The sequence below is a fragment of the Odocoileus virginianus genome, chromosome 31 (assembly GCF_023699985.2).
Source record: "Odocoileus virginianus isolate 20LAN1187 ecotype Illinois chromosome 31, Ovbor_1.2, whole genome shotgun sequence".
NCBI lineage: Eukaryota > Metazoa > Chordata > Mammalia > Artiodactyla > Cervidae > Odocoileus > Odocoileus virginianus.
This window is the reverse complement of record NC_069704.1, coordinates 38,108,522-38,129,623: the sequence shown is the minus strand read 5'-3', so window position 1 is coordinate 38,129,623 and position 21,102 is coordinate 38,108,522. Positions and strand designations below refer to the sequence as shown.

The following is a 21,102-nucleotide window of genomic DNA, read 5'->3' as shown; positions in this document are numbered from 1 at the left end:
AAGTAAAGCAGTGTTTGCACAGGGCCAGTTGGGTTGGATGGTTTTGCTTCTGTCCTATCTAGGCTTGGCTGTCCCTGGGCAATGCATCTGAACTCTCTGCATGTCATGGTCACTTCATCTAAAATAGGGTCACTCTTTGAATCGAAAGAGTGAAGGGCTTCACTCTTCAGCCACGAAGCCTTCCTCTCCTATAATTAACCAGATTCCTGTCACAAGGGATTTCTTGCCCAGGGTCTGTCGTTCCATCAGTAGGTATTAGTCTCCTGCCTTTGCTTCATATCCATCAGCTAACTTGTTTTCAGCTCCATAAACCACTCACAAGCTGGAGAGAGAGAGTGTGACTGGTGTGAACAGTGGTTTCTGAGGGTAAACAGGACAAATTTGGCTCCTGTTGGAAATAACAAAATGAGATAATGTCTCAGAGGCCTTCCAAGTTCTACAGAGGCAGGCATAGAGTAAAGTTTTATATGATTTCAGTGTAATTTGTAAAGACCTAGAGGAGAGCCCAAACGATTGGGTTAGAATCGGAGGAAATGGGCAGTTCTGAAAAGATGAAATAAAAAGGAGCATTTGTGTGTGTATCAAGAGGTTCCCAATATACCCATGCTGTGTCTTGTGTGTGGAACGAGGCCAGTTTTGAAATGCACCTTAATCAAGAATCAGTACTGTATGATATGAAGAAGAATAGAAATGGATTACGACTTGGGCTATACAACTTGTGAGTCTCATTTTTATACAGCAGGCTTTTCTGAGTAAGCACAGAGTGCAGTACTATGACAGGTAGATAACGTTACATGGTACTGGATTTTAGCTCCATAGGTGACAAACCTTTCTAACAGAGGCATGAAAAGAAGAGAGTCCATTGGGAGAGTTGATTCCAAGAAGCAGCCTGATCAGTGTCTTTATGGGAAGTTGAATTAAGAACCCTCCATTGGAAAAGGGAACCTTCCCACACTGTTGATGGAAATGTAAATTGGTACAGCCACTATGGAAAAAAGTATGGAGCTTCCTCAACAAAAACAAAAATAGAGTTTCCACATGATCCAGCAATCCCACTCTAGGGCGTGTATTGGGACAAAACTATAATTCAAAAAGATACTCGCATCCCTGTGTTCATAGCGGCACTATTCACAGTAGCCAAGACGTAGGAACAACCTCAATGTCCATTGACAGATGAGTGGATAAGAAGATGTGGTGCACATACACAATGGAATACTACTTGCCAGAAAAAAGAATGAAATAATTAATGCCTTATAGCAACTTGGATGGACCTGGAGATTATCATATTAAATGAAGTAAGTCAGAAAGAGAAAGACAAATACCATAGAATATTACTTATATGTGAAATGTAAAATATGACACAAATGAACCTAAGAAAAAAAACAGACTCACAAATATAGAGAACAGATTTGTGGTTGGGGGAGGAGGGGAGTCGGGGAGCAAGGATTGGGAGTTTGGGATTAGTAGATGCAAACTAGTGTGTATAGAAAGGATAAACAACAGGTCTTGCTGTATAGTGTGGGGAATTATATTTAATATCCTGTGATAAACTATAATGAAAAAGAATATAGTGTATAGCTTTGTATAGCAGAAATGAATACAACATTGTAAATCAACCATTCTCTAAAACTTAAAAAAAAAAAACCAAAAACCTCTCCAATGGACCATATGGTACAGTCAGGTCTTATCAAAGTCTTTCAGAACTTCTGATTTGAACATTTGTATCATCACCTCCTCCTGCCCCGTGACTCAGCCTGGTAGTCTTGTCACCCCCTATTGTTCCTTTTTTCTGTTCACTCCCTTCTCTATCTCAGTTCCTGCTGTTCGTCCAGTCATGTCCAATGACCATAAAACAAGCGAGAGAAAATCAAATGTGATTTAAAAAATCGGTCCTTAACAGCGTGTATAAAAGTTTACTGGGTATAAGCTGAAATAAGGCATTCGATGTATTTGTGACTTTCATTTCCTTCTGTTACCCTATTAGTCACAGTAATGGGAACTTTATCGTCATTCAGAATCCATAGCCCTACCATGTTCAAGTTAGAAAAACAATCACCTTTCTCAAACGTGAATGGCAGTGTGCCCAACAGCTTGGGTTTTACAACAGGGATTGCGTGCAAACATTTTGCCTCCAGCTTTGAACACAAAATAGGCCATGTGGTGTTTTGATGAGTGTGCCGGTCACTTCCCACATCTGTTTGACCTTCACCTTAAGGCCACCTGGTCAGCTACTACTCCTGGGGACACGTGTTCCTGAGATGTGTTTTTCCATAGATGTGTGTTTGGCGGTAGGAGGGTGTTTACAAGAAAAACTAATTAAAAAGTAGAGCTGGTGAGAAGTCTCATCTCAGGTTTCATCTTCTTATGTTTTTATTGGAGTATAGTTGATTTCCAGTGTTGTGTTAGCTTCTGCTATAGAGCAAAGTGAGTCAGTTACCCATATATTAATAATATATATCCATTCTTTTTAGATTCGTTTCCCATATAGGTCATCACAGAATATCGAGTACAGTTCCCTGTGCTATATAGTATGTCCTTATTAGCTATCTATTTTATATATGCTAGTGTGTATATTGGAGAAGGCAATGGCACCCCACTCCAGTACTCTTGCCTGGAAAATCCTATGGGCGGAGGAGCCTGGTAGGCTGCAGTCCATGGGGTCGCTGAGAGTCGGACACACCTGAGCGACTTCACTTTCACACACTGGAGAAGGAAATGGCAGCCCACTCCAGTACTCTTGCCTGGAAAATCCCATGGGCGGAGGAGCCTGGTAGGCTGCAGTCCATGGGGTCGCTAAGAGTCGGACACACCTGAGCTACTTCACTTTCACTTTTCACTTTCATGCATTGGGCAGGAAATGGCAACCCACTCCAGTGTTCTTGCCTGGAGAATCCAGGGACGGAGGAGCCTGGTGGGCTGCCGTCTATGGGGTCACACGGAGGCGGACACGACTGAAGCGACTTAGCAGCAGCAGCAGTGTGTATACTGCAGTCCTGATCTCTCAATTTATACCTCCCCTACCTCAGGTTTCATCTTATCTAAGAGAGAATGCCTTCTCTTCTTTTTCCTTTTGAGATATATTCAAGTGTGCTTCTAAAATGCCATCTTGAAAACTTAAGTTCTCAGCATATAGGCAAATGTAGGATCTTTTAGGATGGGGATGAGGACCTTTTTCTTTTTAAAAATTTGTATTACTTATTTTTGGCTGTGCTGGGCCCTTGCTGCTGCTCAGGGTTTTTTAAGTTGTGGCGAGCAGGGGCTGCTCGCGCTGCGGAGCTCAGGCTTCTGCTGGGGGGCACGGGCTCTCCAGGGTATTTGAGCTTCCGTGGTTGCAGTTCCCGGGCTCTAGAGCACAGACGCAGTAGTTGTGGTGCTCGGGCTTAATTGCTTCGCCCCATGTGGGACCCTCCTGGATCAGGGATCAGCCCCGTGTCTTCTGCGTTGATAGGTGGTAGATTCTTTACCACCGAGGCACCAGGGGAGCCCCAGAACACTTTCCGAGTGGAGCCTTCCTCATCATGAACGGGTACTTGGTGTTGGCCCCTTTGGGCAGCTGCCTATGCCCTGAAACAGGCAGGCTCAGCCTGAAAGCAGACGTGTATTGGGAATGCTCTGGAGGAAGGTTCTTGGGAGCTTCTGGTGTCCCATAAGTTTTGGTCTCCAGGGGATCTTGGTGGGATCTAGGGGTCGAGAAGGAGGCAAAGTGATGAATAGGTTCTTTGCATCTCAGGCACACCCAGTCACACTTCTGATTGTAACTTTTATCAGAAGGTGCCTTCGGCGTCTCATCCCCATTGCAACATATATCACATCAGACCATCATGGGTCTGGGTGAGACTTTGTGAAGTATTCATGGAAAGGAAAAGGCCTAGAGGAAAGTTCAAACTCGATTGAGGGCAAATTGGCATTAGGTAGTTCTCTTGCTTTTATTTGGAGAGAGAAGTAAATAAATGCTTCTGCTTTGCTCATGGTAATGTGAGTAATTTATGACCTTTAAAAGTATGTTATGGAGATGTAAGCATCATAAATTTTAACTCTCTGCTAGAGCCATCCCCATTTTATTCAACCCATGGAGGCAAATAATTCCATAGAAAGGGATATTACAACATAGAACAGAAGGAGACTCACAGTCTTAGAAAACAAACTACGGCTGCTGGGGGTAAGGATGGGGGAAGGGATAGTTAGGGAGTTTGCGACACACACATACACACTGCTTTATGTAAAACGGATAACCAACAAGGACCTGCTGTCCAGCACAGGGAACTCTGCTCCGTGTTATGTGGCAGCCTGGATGGGAGGGGAGTTTGGGGGAGAATGGATTCATGTATATGTGTGGCTGAGTCCCTTTGCTGTCCAACTGAAACTATCACAGCAGAGTTAACTGGCTATACCCCCAATAGAAAATAAAAAGTTAAAAAAAAAAAACAGAAGTGTTATAAGAGTGGAAACCCCAGTTCCTATAAAACTTATGTGCCCCAAAGTAGTATTAACTATACCTAGCAATAGCAGGAGAACATCAGCTCTTATCCTGGCCTCCTCCATGTATAATTCAGGCTACAAATAGGGATGGACAAGGCAAGACAGGACAATCTTGTTACACATTACTCATCTAACCCTTATATTCTGTGTAGGAATCCTCAATGATTGTCTTTTGAACAAGAGTATTAAGTGTGTGCGCATTTATCTTTGATTTTATTTTCTCTGAACTGGGGTATAGTTGCTTTACAATGTTGTGTTAGTCTCTCCTGTACAATGGTGCATCAGCTGTATGTATACTTACATCCTCTTGCTCGTGAGCCTCCCTCACCCCCCTCCCACGCCTGGAGGTCGTCACAGAGCAGGGAGCTGAACTCCCTATGCCATAGGGCAGCCTCCCGCTCGCTATCCGTTTCACACATGGCGGTGTATATATGTCAGTGCTCTGTCTCCGTCCATCCCACCCCAGCCCCCGTGTCCCTCCACCTGCGGGTCTATTCCTGCGCTGCGGATCGGTTTGTCTGTCATTTTTCTAGACTCCACAAGTGTGCATTCATATACGGTATTTGTTTTTCTCTTTCTGCCTGACTTCATTATGTATGACAGACTCTAGGTCCATGCACAGCTCTGCAAAGCATCCAATTTCGTTCCTTTTTATGGCTGAGTAACATGGCTCAGGCAATAAAGAATCCATCTACAATGCAGGAGACCTGCGTTCTACCCCTGGGTCGAGAAGATTCTCTGGATGAGGGAATGGCTACCCACTCCAGTATTCTTGCTTGGAGAATTCCATGAACAGAGGAGCCTAGCGGGATACAGTCTTTGGGGACACAAAAGAGTTGAACAAGTGGGATACAGTCTTTGGGGATGCAAAAGAGTTGAACAAGTGGGATACAGTCTTTGGGGACGCAAAAGAGTTGAACACAACTGAGTGACTAACACTTTGACCTTTCAGGATTGCCAAATAGATTTTAAAGTAGCTGCAACTAGCAATGTAGTTCATCTTCTAAGTGGCAGAAGCAATGAACACTAAATTCCTGACTTTGAGTGCTTGTTTAGTTTTCACCTGCAGGACTAAGTGTCTGTTACTATCACTGGAATTAAAGGATATGGGTCGGGAAGACTTTTTCTTCTTTAGATGTCTTCCTGGCAGATTCATTGCCCACTGAGTGTTCAACCAGGTCTTAGAGTCACCTAGTCTGGTGACCTCTGAGTTCCTTTGGGGCTGTATTCAGTCTCTGCTCAGACCCTGGGTGTTCATCACCATGTTGTTTGGTTATTCTAGCCACTTGTCATATGGTTTTTCTATCACCCAAGTTGTCTCTTCTACTTTTCCTTGTTCTTTAATTTAAGTCATGTTTTCTACCCGTTTCTTGGAGGAGGGAATTATTCTGTTGGAAAATAAAAGTATGTATTCTTATCAGCCCTCAGGGTAAAGCCTCTCCCAGCATGATTCCAGCATCTGTATTGCTGCTGATAAGTGCTCAGTCCTGTCCCCATGGACCGTAGCCCACCAGGCTTCTCTGTCCATGGGATTCCCCAGGCAAGAATATCGGAGTGAGTTGCCATTTCCTTCTCCAGGGGACCTTCTTAGCTCAGGGATCAGTTGCCAGTAATTTAATAATTTAGAGAGGTTCTGCTCCTCCTTGCAGGGAGCACAGACGCATGCCTCAGAAATCAAGTGAATGAGAGCCCCATATATAGTCCCCTACGGTCATTAGCGTAGGAAGCGGATGGTGGCCCTGAGTGAAGAAGTGGATACCTGTGTTATGTCCTTGGGTCCTCACTGCTCCAGCTTTGGCGTTTTCCCTTCCTCTCTATGCCAGGCATTGAGCAGAGGGCTTTCATACACTGCATCTCAGTTCTAACAGTCCTGGGAGATCAGAGTTACTGATGCCTGTTCAATGAATGTGAATATCAAGACATTGAAGGCATTCACAAAGCTGTGAAATGGCAGAGGTCTCATTCCCACCAGGGGCCCCTGGAATCCATAGAAGAGCATTCTTCACATTCCAGGGCCTTTGGGGAAACAGCATCTCTGTTTTGAACATAAGGTACAATTTTCCACAGAGGGTGAGGTTCTTTTGCTATTTGAATGACAGTCAGATGAGTTGCCCGCCGCCCCAAACGTATCAAGGGGAGCTCTCTCTGGACTTCTTTCCCTCTGTGGCTCTTCCACGCAAACCTGTCCCTCTGGCCAGTGGTCTCCTTCCTGCCCCCCGACCCACTTCAGCCTCGGTGCAGGGTGCTCATCAGCCGTCCACACCCCTCCTCCCCGGCCTGTTTGCAGCAGCTGGCTTCCTCCAAGTGGGTAGGCATGTCTGTTCTTCGGGAGCCTAGCAGAATCGTCTCCCCCTACATCCAGAGAGATTGGTCCCCCTCCTGCAGCCCACACACTCCGGGGAAGAATGACTGAGGTGGTGCAGTTGTCATGGACAGTGTGTCCAAGCCCCTCAGGTGTGGTAGGTGGGGCGGGAAGGACCAGGCAAGCAGAGAGGTCTCTGCAGGGGTCTCTGACACCCACCAGCCTGTGGCAGTCTCTCCCTCCGTGTGTGTCTGCGGATGTGTGGCTCAGGTCCTGGGCTGTGCCCTCCGTCTGAGTTAGTGAAGGGGGCACATGGATCAGATTCAGCCATCTTTGGCTCTGACAGTCTGGGAACGTCCCATGTGGTTTGTATTTCAGCTCTTCTGATGTTTTACCACCAGGACTTTAAAAACAAATGAATTATTATGGTTGCACTAGGTCTTCATTGCTGCTGACAGGTTTTCTCTGGTTGCGGCCGGCAGAGGCAACTCTTTGTTTCGGTGCCTGGGTTGCTCGTTGCAGTGGTTTCTCCTACTAGAGCGCGCAGTCCCAGTAGCTGTGGCTCATGGGCTTAGTTGTTCCCTGGCTTGTGGGATCTTCCGTGACCAGGGATTGAACCTGTGTCCCCTGCATCGGCAGGTGGATTCGTAATCACCGGACTGCCAGGGACATCACACCAGGACTCGGTGTTGTTACCAGTCTTGGGTTCCACCTCAGCACTGTTGTTGGTCTTTTCACACCTTTTGTAGTGTCTTTTCACCCCTGGCTCTCTGGGTCCACAAAGTGGGGACCTGTGGTTCACAACACTGTAGCCTTGCTTGTTCATTTTTAGGGGGTGTTCCATTGAGGAATTTAGAGCAGGTTTCTAGGAGATCAGGCTGAAGGGAGCTTAGGTTCAGCACTGGGTCACACTGCAGGGCTTTCCTCACATCACCTGACTTGTCCTCCTTGCGAAGGCTCACGTATTTTCAACACCTCTGCCCGGGATCAGGTTCCTGTCTTATGGGAGCCTCTGGTCCCCTTCAGAAATGAAGGCAGCCTTCACCTCTCACGTCTCATCCCAATGTCCTTCTCAGGAGGCAGTGGTGGATTCATTGAAAAAGCAGTCTGCATTGGAGTTCCGGAATTCTTTCCATTGACAGATGGATAGATAACGAAGTTGTGGTACGCATATACAATGGAATATTACTCAGCCATAAAAGGGACGAAATTGTGACATTTGCAGAGATGTGGGTGGACTTAGCCTGCCATACAGAATGAAGTAAGTTAGAGAGAAACAAGTATGATATATTAACATATGTATGTGTGGGATCTAGGAAAATGGTCCTGGTGAACCTGTTTGTAGGGAAGGAATAGACGTGGACACAGGGCCTGAGGGGAGAGTGAGACGAACTGGGAGAGTAACCCTGACATACACACACCCCCACGTGTAAAGTAGCCAGCTAGTGGGAGCCTGCCCTATAGCACAGGGGGTGCTCTGTGATAACCTAGAGGGATGCAGTGAGGGCTGGGGTGGGAGGGAGGCTCAACAGGGAGGGGATACATGTATACACATAGCTGATTCATGCTGTTATACAGCATCAACTGACACAACTTTGTAAAGCAATTATCTTCCAGTTTAAAAAAGCAGTCTGCACTGAAATTCCAGAAATCCAGGTTAACTAGACGTGCAAGTTTATTATGACTTCACCCTCCCCTGTTGCCTTCTGTTCTACTAGTAATTAGATTAGAAATTCTTCCAGATCAGGAGTGGGTATTATTGGAGTCCCAAACTCCTGAATCAGCATCCCCCACCCCTAGAACCTAGCATTGTTCCTTGTAAAAGCAGGCCTTCTTCAATATATCCCATTTGATGAAATGATGCCTCATTCACAAACCTGTATTCCTTTCTCTTCCATTTTGCAAATATCGGTGCTGATGATAACAAAATCAATCTAAGAGAAAGTTCCAGCAAGTTCATTGCTACTACAGAGGAAACTGCATGTGGCATCCATTTATTTCAGCTTGTTTGAACTGTTTGGGTAAGTTATAGAAAATTCCACCACAGAAGAGTGGAATTAGTGCCAGGAGCCAGAAGGACAAACAGCTGTCAGGATTACCTTGCTTTAGAAAACAAAAAAAAGTTCACATCTAGCATATTGCACGGGAATGGGCAAGCCAAAGTTAAGAGGTTCATCAGACTGGAGGATATCTTTTCCCTTCCTCTCCCTGAGCTTCAGAGGGTCTGTGAGTTGCAGAGAGAGTCCCTAGTTTTGCAGGAGACATTTGTGCGTGTCACCTCTCCGGTCGGTTGGCTGTAACTTGAATCTACTCCTCCTGGGGGGTCCACCGCCTGGACCAGGTCCCTGCATCTGTCTGAGGACGTGTGTGCTGTTGGAAAGAAGTCGTGTCATCACCATGTCTTGTGGGTAACCAGAGCAAACCTCTGTTAGCTGTGGAGTTGGGTTTTATGAAGGGAGGAGAAAGGAATGTTTTGGCGAAAGGATGTTTGAGAGATCAAAGCCTTCCTCCCTTGAAATGAATAGTTGACCAATGGGAGTCTGGCAGACTTGATGAGCACAGAACCAGGATGGAGACCTAGGCCTTTGGGTTTCAGTGAGTCTTTCTCATAAGAAGTGGTGTCTCTTCTGTCCCTGGCCTCCCAGGCAGGTGCTCGGGCCCCACCCTGCTCTGCCACTGGGTATGGGATCTCGGAAAGAAGAGAAGGATGTCTCAGACCTTTTCAGTCAGTCTTGCCCCAGAGGAGCAGATTTAGGGGGTCCTCCACCAGTCTGTTCTGTCCGTGGCCGTTAGCTCTAGGAGTTCTCTTTCTCATTAATATATTCATCCGAAATGTATTGAGTGTCTGCTGTGTTCCAGGTACCACAAAGACACGACTCTTTCTTGTTCATTCAAGAAACAAAAGACGGAACAAAAGATCGCCATCTTGCTTTTCCGCTGACTTGCTGCGCTTGTGTCTGTGGGGTTTATATTGAGAGGATTCTGTGGCCGAGCTCCTCCCCCTGCACCCCCCACTCCCTCCAGGAGCAGTGAGGGGGCAGTCAGCTATGAAGTGTGCCCTAGGAAGCCCATGTTCAGATCCTCATCTTAGCTAGTAAGTCACTGCTTGACTCTGGACAACCTTTTCAGTTCCTTACCTGAGTTTCCTCTTTTTCAAGGTGAGGCTGTTAAATTTCTGTGAACTCAGTTCTTTGGAGCTCAGACTCCCAGCAGTTACTGCACGTGCCTGACCTGGATGACTGATTGTCTCACAAAACGATACGAAAGAATAGAATTGCCTCTGACTGTCTTTGCATCCTTTTGGCTGTCTGCCTTTGAATTTAGTTTCAAAAGCCCCACTGAGATGGTCCTTGCATTCAGAAAGTGGACTTCCTGAACCCCCCAGTGACTCTGGGCTGCCTTCAGGCAAAGATGTAGCAACGAAGTCCAGTAGAGGTTTGCCCCGCTTCCCCGCTTCCCTCTGGGGGGAACCTCAGGCTTGTCTCTGAGGGACACTCACTGGGAGCGGGAGGACAGGCCGAGGGCGTGGAAACCTGACAGGCTGACCTGGAACCTTCGACCTTGGCCTACTTAACTCTGCTTCACCCAGCGAGCTACCAGGCCAGTGACACGTCAACAAAAACCAACAGGACGTAGCCCTGGCTCTTCCTCCATCAGGATGGCCTAGCCGTGTGAGGCACAGACCTGCCTTCAGGTTGCAGAACCTTCTGAAGGTGTGGGTTCGAATCCCACTCCTGACCAGCCAGGCTTTGGGCTTCCCTCGTGGCGCAGCAGAAGAGAATCTGCCTACAATGCTGGAGACCTGGGTTTGATCCCTGGGTTGGGAAGATTCCCTAGAGAAGGGAATGGCAACCCACTCCAGTATTCATGCCTGGAGAATCCCACAGAGGAGCCTGGCTGGCTACACTGCCCGAAGAAGGTGCATAGAAACCATGGTTCCCTATCTCTTTCTTGCCTTTAATTCCTGGGAAGGTAAAAAATTATGATTGTACAACAGTGTGAATGTACTTAATGCGAATAATTGTGTACTTTCAAATAGTTAAAATGTTAAAATTCATGTCATGTTTATTTTACTACAATAAAAATCATTTATTGATGGAGGGAGCAGAGAGGAAACAGATTTATTCTGGGACTGCAAAATGAGAGATTTTACAAAATGCTTCATGCCTTACACATGTAAATGATGCTTTTATGGTTCAAAAAAAAAATCTTCCAGTCAGTAACTGCCTTCAGCATATTCATAACCCCGCCGTTGTGTGCGCCGAGTGTCTCCAAGCATTACCATTAAAGGACCTTTTGTAATACATTATTTGTTTACAGTCTATTTCCTTCCTCCTTGAAGACAGTGTCTGGCATGCTAGGGTTGAATAAGTGTTTTATGTATAATAAATGAATGACCACATTAGCAATGTGAATCCTCAGCAGAGAGAATTTTCTGTCTATGCATGCTGAAGTAACCCACCTCCACTTGTCACTTTTTTTTTGTTTAAATTGAAGTACAGTTGATTTACCGTGTTGTGTTAGCTTCAAGTATATAGCAAAGTGATTCAGTTAAAAAAAATACTTGTATATTTATTGTTTTTCACATTCTTTTCCATTTTTAGGTTATTGTAAAATATTGACTATAGTACCCTGTACTAGACAATAGGTCCTTGTTTGTTATCTATTTTATGTGTAGTAGTGCGTAATGTTAATCCCTAACTCCTACTGATTATCCCTTCTTCCTGCCTTTCCCCTTTGGTAAACATAAATTTGTTTTCTAAATCTGTGAGTCTGTTTCTGTTTTTGTAAATAAGTTCATTTGCATCATTTTTTAGACTCCACATGTATATTTGGGATTTCCTGGTGACTCAGACCTTAAAGAATCTACCTGCAGTGCTGGAGACCCAGGTTTGATCCCGGGTCAGGAAGATCCCCTGGAGAAGGGAATGGCTACCCACTCCAGTATTTTTGCCTGGAGAATCCCATGGGCAAAGGAACCTGGCAGGCTACAGTCTATGGTGTTGAAAAGAGTCAGATACAGTTGATCGACTAATACCATTTATAAGTAATGTCATATATTTATCTTTCTCTGACTTCACTTAGTATGATCTCTGGGTCCATCCATGTTGCTCCAAGTGGCTTTATTTCATTATTATGGCTGAGTAATATTCCACTGTCTATATAAGCCACATTGTCTTTATCCATTCATTTGTTGAGTAGACACTTAGGTTGCTTCCATGTCTTTGCTGTTCTGAATAGTGTGGCAGTGAATGTCAGGGTACATTGTCACTCTTTCTCTAATAACTTTTAGACCTTTATGAAATGACTTTTTTCATACCCTTATGTGTTCCCATATTTGTTTTTCTCTTCCCGTTAAAAAATGAGACCAAATAGGACAAAGATGTTATAGGTCTTGCTCTCCTGAGCATCTTTTTGTTGAATGAGTAAATTAATCTCCAGTCTGGGATTGAATTTTTGGAAATAGAAGTGCTCGTTCAGAATCAGTTTCAGAGCCCCAAACAAGGAACCTGAACAGTGTCATTGGAGAGACACAATACAAAGTAAAAACAATGGAGAAATTGGAGTAAAAACTCTGATTTTTCACATATGGCTGAAACTGGTTTCAAGGTACTTTCCAACAAAAATATTCAGTGATACATGAGCAATGCCTTTATTGTTGAATTCTGTGTCACTTTGAGGTGGATACTTCATAATGTTCCTTTGATCAGTTCAGTTCAGTTGCTCAGTCATGTCCGACTCTTTGCAACCCCATGGACTGCAGCACGCCAGGCTTCCCTGTCCATCACCAGCTTCTGGAGCTTGCTCCAACTCATGTCCATTGAGTTGGTGATGCCATCCAACCATCTCATCCTCTGCTGTCCCCTTCTCCTCCTGCCCTCAATCTTTCCCAGCATCAGGGTCTTTTCCAAGGAGTCAGATCTTTGCATCAGGTGGCTAAAGTATTGGAGTTTCAGCTTCAACATCAGTCCTTCCAATGAATATTCAGGACCTATTTCCTTTAGGATGGACTGGTTGGATCTTCTTGAAGTCCAAGGGACTCTCAAGAGTCTTCTCCAACACTACAGTTCAAAAGCATAAATTCTTTGCTTTCTTTATAGTCCAGCTCTCATATCCATACATGACTACTGGAAAAACCGTAGCTTTGACTGGATGGACCTATGTCAGCAAAGTAATGTCTGTGCTTTTTAATATGCTGTCTAGGTTGGCTATGGAGAAGGAAATGGCAACCCACTCCAGTACTCTTGCCTGGAAAAAGCCCATGGGTGGAGGAGCCTGGTGGGCTACAGTCCATGGGGTCTCAAAGAGTCGGACATGACTGAGCGACTTCACTTTCACTTTCCCATAGGCTAACATCTTCTCTTTGGTTTCCCCGTCTGCCTGGGTTTCTACTTTTTGTGATAGTATTCTGAAGGCAAGCTCATGGATTCCACATGCCTAGGTTGGTCATAGCTTTTCTTCCAAGGAGCAAACATCTTTTAATTTCATGGCTGCAGTCACCATCTGCAGTGATTTTGGAGCCCAGAAGAATAAAGTCTGTCACTGTTTACCCATCTCTTTGCCATGAAGTGACAGGACTGGATGCCATGATCTTAGTTTTCTGAATGTTGAGTTTTAAGCCATCTTTTTCACTCTCCTCTTTCACTTTCATCAAGAGGCTCTTTATTTCTTCTTTGCTTTCTGCCAAAAGGGTGGTGTCATCTGCATATCTAAAGTTATTGATATTTCTCTTGGAAATGTTGATTCCAGCTTGTGCTTCATCCATCCTGGCATTTCGCATGCTGTACTCTGCATAGAAGTTAAATAAGCAGGGTGACAACATACAGCCTTGAAGTACTCCTTTCCCAATTTGGAACCAGTCCATTGTTGCATGTCCGTTTCTAACTGTTGCTTCTTGACCTGTATACAGATTTCTCAGGAGGCAGGTAAGGTGGTCTGGTATTCCCATCTCTTGAAGAGTTTTCCACAGTTTGTTGTGATCCACACAGTCAAAGGCTTAGGCTTAGTCAATAAAGCAGAAGTAGATGTTTTTCTGGAACTCATTTCTTTTTTCGATGATCCAATAGATGTTGGCAATTTGATCTCTGGTTCCTCTGCCTTTTCTTTTTTTTTTTCCTCTGTCTTTTCTAAATTCAGTTTGAACATCTGGAAGTTCATGGTTCACATACTGTTGAAGCCTGGCTTGAAGAATTTTGAGCATTACTTAGCCTAGCGTGTGAGATGAGTGCAATTGTGCGGTAGTTTGGACATTCTTTGTCATTGCCTTTCTTTGGGATTGAATTGAAAACTGACCTCTTCCGGTTCCATGGCCACTGCTGAGTTTTCCAGATTTGCTGACATATTCAGTGCAGCTCTTTACAGCAATATCTTTTAGGATATAAAATAGCTCAACTGGAATTCCATCACCTCCACTAGCTTTGTTCGTAGCTTTTTGTTCCTTTGATAAGTTTACATTTTTTTAATGTTTTTTAGAAATTGCAGTGCAATGTATATACAATGAAATACACTCATCTTAGGTACAATTCAAGGAATTTAAACAAATTGAGTGCACAATATGTGTGTAATACTCCAGTCAAGAATACAGAGCATTCCCCGTGCTCCAGAAAGTTCCGTCACCTTCTTCTGTGCAATTCCCACTTTAAAAAAAAAAAAAACTCCTCTAATTTAGATCACCGTGGATTAATTAGTTTGTCTGCCCTTCAGCTTTATGTAAATAGAATTATGCATGTCTGTTTTGTTTAGTTTCTTTCATTCTGCATAATGGTTTTTAGGTTCACACATGTTGTTTGTATATAGCTGTAGTTCATTCCATTTTATCATGCCCCATGTTGCTAATTATTTTCTGCCATGTGCTCTCCTTGAGTGCTTTTAGCTAACTCTGTCATCCTCTGAGATCATCATATATATCATATTTTATGTTAGAGCCATGGTATCTAAACTAGTGCTTAATAAATATTTATTGAATGGTTGTATGTAGAGGGGGTGAAGAGCCAAGTAAGTGACCTGTCCTATGGGAGCCAGAAAGTGGGCAGTGGGCAGAGATGCATTTGGACAGGTGAGATGAAATGGAGCAGGTGATGATGGAATCTTGGCTGATGGAGATTATCTGAGAAACCAGCTTAAGTAAGTGACTTGACAGTGGAATTAGGGACTCTCTGATGTTTTTAAATTGGAGGGGACAGTTTTATTCTGGATTGTGTCAGCCCCAGGAAAATAGAAATGACTCTCTTCCCAAACGGATCAACCTTTCGCATAGAATCACTTTTTTTTTGGCTGCACTGTGGCTTGTAGGGTCTTAGCTCCTCAACCAGGGCTTGATCCCAGGCCTGGTCGTGAAAGCGTGGAGTCCTAACCACTCTACTGCCAGGGATGTCCCTGCATAGAATCACTTTTGAAGTTCCCCATGGTTGCCAGAAGCTTACTTTTTGAGATTGTCATTTCACCAAAATAAAAGTGAGATTGTCATTTCACCTAGTCCTCTGGGCTTACCATCCCTCCACCATTCCCTTCATTTTTTAAGACAGCAACTGAGATTCCAGCCAGTTCACACGACTGATAATGGCTGCTTGCTGATAACGCTTTCAACAGGCCAGTAGCGTACTGTATTTAACTGTAATTATCTTGCTTTAGGTGTTGGCATTAATTGGAAATTCATGTTCTCACTTGTATCACAACTCTGGTTTGTAATGTGGAAATGAGCAAGTGTACTCTCAGACTATTACCATATCTCTTGGATTTATTAGCAGCTGAATTTATAAAGTCCTCAGCATGTATGATGAAAGCTCCAGAAACAGACAGTGTTCTGCCAGTGCCCAGTGCCATGGAATGTGAGTGTTCAGTTTTGCAGAATTGAGCACGGTGATCTTGAGCCTTTAGAGGGCGTTGCACACGACTGCAGTTGTAAAGAAGACTTTGTTGTTATTGGTCACTAAGTCGTGTCCGACTCTTTGTGATCGCATGGACTGTAGCCTGCCAGGCTCCTCTGTCCATGGGATTTTTCAGGCAAGAGTAGGTTGCCATTTCCTAGAAAAGACTTAGGAGGTTTGAAAAAAAAGTTTTCAAAAATGACAGGTTTCAGAAGCATAATTCTCTGATGGACAGCTGTGCCAAAACACTGTTTACAAAAGTATTGATAAGTTCCCCCTCTGAAAGTGAGCCCAGTCTGTGGTACAACATCTTGGGTTTATAGGACATAAAGAGATGAAAACTGCTTGGAAGAGACTAAAGTCTTGTTTCCATGTCTTGGCTATTGTAAGTATAGTCAATATCCTATAATAAACTATAATGGAAAGGAATATTAGAACATATACACACAGATACACATATATAAATGTATATGTAACTATATCACTTTGTTGTACACCAGAAATTAACATATTGTAAACCAACTACACTTCAAAAAAATTTTTTTTTTAATTTCATGCATCTGCTAATAGAACTCTTCCATAATTTGTTCTATATAAAATCATCCAACACTGGACACAAACTATTTTGGATATATTAGGAAGCTGAATTTACCTTCTTGAAGCATAGAGTTATTAATATTTTCACAAATTTTAAACTGTCAGCATTCAAAAGTGTTAAGGATTTTCTTGTTTTTAACTGATTAGAAGGGGGTATTATGCTGTGGACTGGTTACAGATTTGCATCAAAGCCCATGATTGACAAAAAAATGTCTGAATAGGGAACACGACTCCTAATTAAAGATACCAGTCCACAGCATAATATCTTTTTTTTTTCCATTTATTTTTATTAGTTGGAGGCTAATTACTTTACAACATTGCAGTGGTTTTTGTCATACATTGAAATGAATTAGCCATGGATTTTCATGTATTCCCCATCCCGGTAATATCTTATGTTGTTTCTGACTTCACATAGTTCGATAATCTCTAGGCCCATCCATTGCTGCTTTATGACTGGGCAGTATTCTGTTCTGTATATGAAGCGCATTTTCTTTATCCATTCATTTGTCGATGGATATTTAGGTTGCTTCCATGTCTTGGCTATTGTAAGTAGTGCTGCTGTGAACGTTGGAATGCATGTGTGTTTTCCAGTTATGATTTTGTCCAGAAACAGCATGCCTGAAGTTTCCATCATGGCTGGCCTGTACTCATTGTGTGTGTATGGCTCCTTTATACATCTGGACTGCTGACAAGGTTTACGTAGGCAGAATAACCACTCTAATGCCTCATGGTTATAGGGAATGAGCAAAATTATCAGTGAATTACCTCTATTAGGTATTCAATAAATTTTCATTATCCAGTATCTATTTATGGATAGATTAAATTATATACTCCCTTTATAAGATAGAGGGTGGGAAAACATCCATAGGAATATGTGTATCGATTGGAATTTTTAGAAGGAAGTTAAAAACTTTACTTAAAGCCTTGTTAAGCAAACACATAAAATCTTTTTATGTAGAGGAGTATTGCAGCATTGCCAAGAATTGTCTAAAATGTTGTTTTATTTGTTTCAGTTTGTTTTTAGGTGTAAATATACATAAGGTTTGATACATACATACATATATGTATATATATAAGGTTTATATATATAGGTTTGCTACTCTGATTTAAAATTGTTCCAGAATATTGGTTCTTATCCTGGGGGAGAGGGGTGTAGGGGTGGGAGCGAAAGCAAGAAGGAGAGACTATATATAAATTACTTTAAAATATCTATTTTAGTAGTATAAGGTAACTCACAGAATGTATATAAATGGATGAAAGTTCATGTTCATTCATGCAAAAGCATTTAATGAATGACTGGAAGGGATTAAGGTGTTAAGAGACTGAGCTGTCTTCCATCTTGTTATTTATTTAATTTTTTGGTCCGTTCTCCAAAGGAGAAGTGATGAGGAGTGGTTCTAAGTGAATTTTAAATCCTTTAGTTATCAAGACAATGCAGCTCTGAAATAAATCTAGATTTTTACTGTATAATAAATGACAGTGTTCATGTTGTCTGCCAGAGGTCTCCTGGACTCCATGTCCACACCCAAACCATGGGCTTCACTGTTGGCTCAGACGGTAAAGAATCTGCCTGCAATGCAGGAGACCCGGGTTATGAGGATGTATGTTGCTAATGTCTGTGTGTTGTCCCAGATAACGTACTCGATTCTGTCTTCTCTTCTTCCCTGACAGGTTGGTACAGAGGATACACTCTCCAAAATAAATCTAAAAAGGTATGGCTTATGGTTCAGTGTTCTACTTAGAAATCTACTGTCTGCCAGTCTTGTGTTGTCTGATCTGATCCCATTATCTGCTGTCTGTGGGCCCAGTTTGCTTTCTCTTTGACGGCTGTTCTGTAGATTCAAAAGCAAATTGTCTGACCTCACTGTTCAGGTGAAAGAGTCCAAGTCCCATGGCTGTATTTCCCACCAGCCAGCTCAAGGATAAAAGCTGGAGGTGAATCTGACACCCCAGGTAGGGTGTCTGCAGGCTCTTTGGTGGCTTGAGCTGAGCAATGTGGTCATCTAGGGATGCTGCTCTGTATCAGGGGAGGAGGGACTTCTCTGTTTACCCTTTAGTTCCAGTGCTGAAATCCCAGAACCACAGGGTCTCCCCATTTCCACGTGACTCTTCCCTTTTTTATAAAATGGAAAACCAGAGTAGTAGGTTTTTTATTGGCGGGAGCCACGCCGTTGGCGTGTGGGATCTTAGTTCCCTGACCAGGGATTGACTCTTTGCCGCCTGCATTGGGAGTGAAGCGTCTTAACCACTGGACCACCAGGAAAGGCCTCAGAGTCCTAGTTTTCCAACTGTGAAACTCACACGAAATCAACAGAGTGGGTTAGAACCAACATCTTTTTATAACTCAAACTGAAAAATAGAAAGGAAATGGAATGCCATGGTAAGTCACGTTTCAGGAAACTTTTGTGTTAGGTGTATATTTTACAGTATTTTGTCTATTTTTAATTATGTTTTATGACAGTTGTGCTGGGTTGCTGTCCCATCATGGGCAAAGAATTTGAAAAACACTGGCCCTCGTGGGTTCCTTTTCCCAGTGCCAAAGCTGCTAATAGTCAAGCTAAAGAAAACCTGTGAGTTAGGTTAATACCCTCTCGGTTTATTTCAGGTCAGGTCAGCACTTTTTCTGTGACACTGCAGACTGGCACTGCATAGCCTGTCAGCACTTTCTTTTGAAAAGAACAGTGTTGATGGGGCCATGCTATTTCACAATTAGTTCCCATCCAAAAGAGTGAATTAGGAAGGGTGAGAGGAACATTTCAGAATCGATCAAGAACTCAATAAAAGGAAGAAACACAAACCCACTGGTTTTACTTTACAAATACAGCACCAGACAAAAGAGATGCTCGCACATAAGTCTCAGTAAGGCTGTGGGCTGGGAGGTTGGGACTGATGTACATGCACTACTGTGTATAAAATAGGGAACTAGTGAGCACCGACTGTATACACAGGGAGTGACTCAGTGCTCCCTAGTAACCAGAGTGGTAAGGAAATCCATGAAAGAGGGGATGTTGCGTGCAAACATATCGCTGGTTCACTTTGATATACATCAGAAACAACCCACCATTGTAAAGCAACAATGCTCCAATAAAAACTAATTTTAAAAAGGTGGGCCCAGAAAAACACCTTTCTAGAAGGTATAGGCCGTTTAGAACCATGACTGCCCTAGTTAAGCTTTCTGTATTGTTGATGCTCAACCAGCAGTCAGTATTTGCACGTGTATGTACACACACACAGTTTATTAACTCTGACAATTTAATAATCTACCAAAATAAAGGAGTGTTTGCTTTTAATGTGGTTATCCACTCCCACAGTTTTAGTCCTTTTATCCCTCCCTAAAATTCTGATGCTGAATTTTTATACCCACAGTTAGATGCTTGTGCCTCTGGGTCTTCATTTTCTACTTAAGTATAGTGAAAATAATGATAAATCATTTGATTAAAGGAGTAAACTCTTGCTGACTTTAGTTTCCCTGGGCCTTCATATAAGGACCCAAGACAGCAGATGTTCTGGTGTGAATGAGAGCATGTTAGGACCAGAGCAAAGGACTTTCTTGTAGTGCGCTTGTTAACAAGGGAACCTAGTTTCCAGCCACTTCTGCTTCTTGATTTCAGTTGAACCCTATCAGTGTTTATTTTACTCACAATTATGGAAGTGGTAGTTATTTTTCATGCTTCCCTGTGGCTCAGTGATAAAGAATCCACCTGCCAATGCAGGAGCTACTGAAGACTTGGGTTCAATCCCTGGGTCAGGAAGATCCCCTGGAGGAGGGCCTGGCAACCCACTCCAGTATTCTTGCCTGGAGAATCCCATGAACAGAGGAACCTGGTAGGTTCCAGTCCATGAGGTCACAAAAAGTTGGACATGACTGAGCATAAGCACGAGTTATTTTTCAAAGCAGGATTAGAGTGAATAATTTTGAAGTTCTAAATTTCAAGTGCAGCAATACTTATGTCACTTAATCACCAATCCTTTTTTTAAGTTCATTTTAAAACATAAAGAGCCACTCGGATAAGATCATACAAACTTTGAAAACCAAACAGAATTTTATATTTTTAACTGATGCAGGTGAATTATGTTGAAACAAGGTCCCAAACCACAGTTTTTCCTTTCAGTGTCTGCAGTCTGTAAGACTCTCTTTGGAGCATCTCTAAGGCATCTTATGATGTCCTAATACACCAGAATCCATCTGTTGTCTGCTTTGGAAAGTTGATGGGGTGCTTCACTAGGATCTAAATGACAAAGTCTCGATGCGTTTTTAAATTTTTTGTATTCATTTTCTTAAAACCCTGTTAAACTTCCAGTCTCACTCTTGAGAAGAATTATTTCAGTAAGAGCTTTTCTCAGTTATTGATAATTAAACTTTGTAATTCAGAGAAATAACAAGACAAACAAAGGCCATGCATTTACTTGTTGACTTACAAGTTGAAATATCTTTCTGGTAGGTCCAGGCAAAACAGAGAATTCAAAGTCAGCTGTCATAAATTCTGCTCAACTTTGCCACGCCTTCATTAAGCAGTCCAGCCTAGTTGGAATGCTGTCCTAATGCTGTCTCCTTGTTTGTCAGTCTTTAGGGGAAGAGCTATTTGAAAAGCCTATTGTTTTCAGTGGAAATTTCTGGTGTTATTTACAAGCAGACTTAATCGGTTAGAGTGGTGATAAAACAAGCTAGTGGTTTTGCAAATGGAAGAAGCCAAGAGATTTGCGGAAACTGGTTATTGATCCTGGCAGGATTGTGGAAGTAAGGATAAGGGTAATATCTAGAAAATCATTAGTTCTTTTTCTTTTTTTTTTTTTAACTCAAGTGGATAGGTTGCCCTGAGAAAGCAAAAACAAAATGGAGAGAGGCTGGAAATCAGA

At 43.0% G+C, this 21,102-nt stretch overlaps 1 protein-coding gene across 1 annotated transcript in view; it reads left to right on the top strand.

Moving 5' to 3' along the window:
- DOCK5 (dedicator of cytokinesis 5) overlaps window positions 1-21,102 on the top strand; it is a 269,322-nt gene that overhangs the window by 82,331 nt on the left and 165,889 nt on the right. The window contains exon 3 of the mRNA XM_070459648.1: window positions 17,917-17,957. Within this exon, the coding sequence (XP_070315749.1) occupies window positions 17,917-17,957 (41 nt within the window). The remainder of the gene's footprint in view (window positions 1-17,916; window positions 17,958-21,102) is intronic.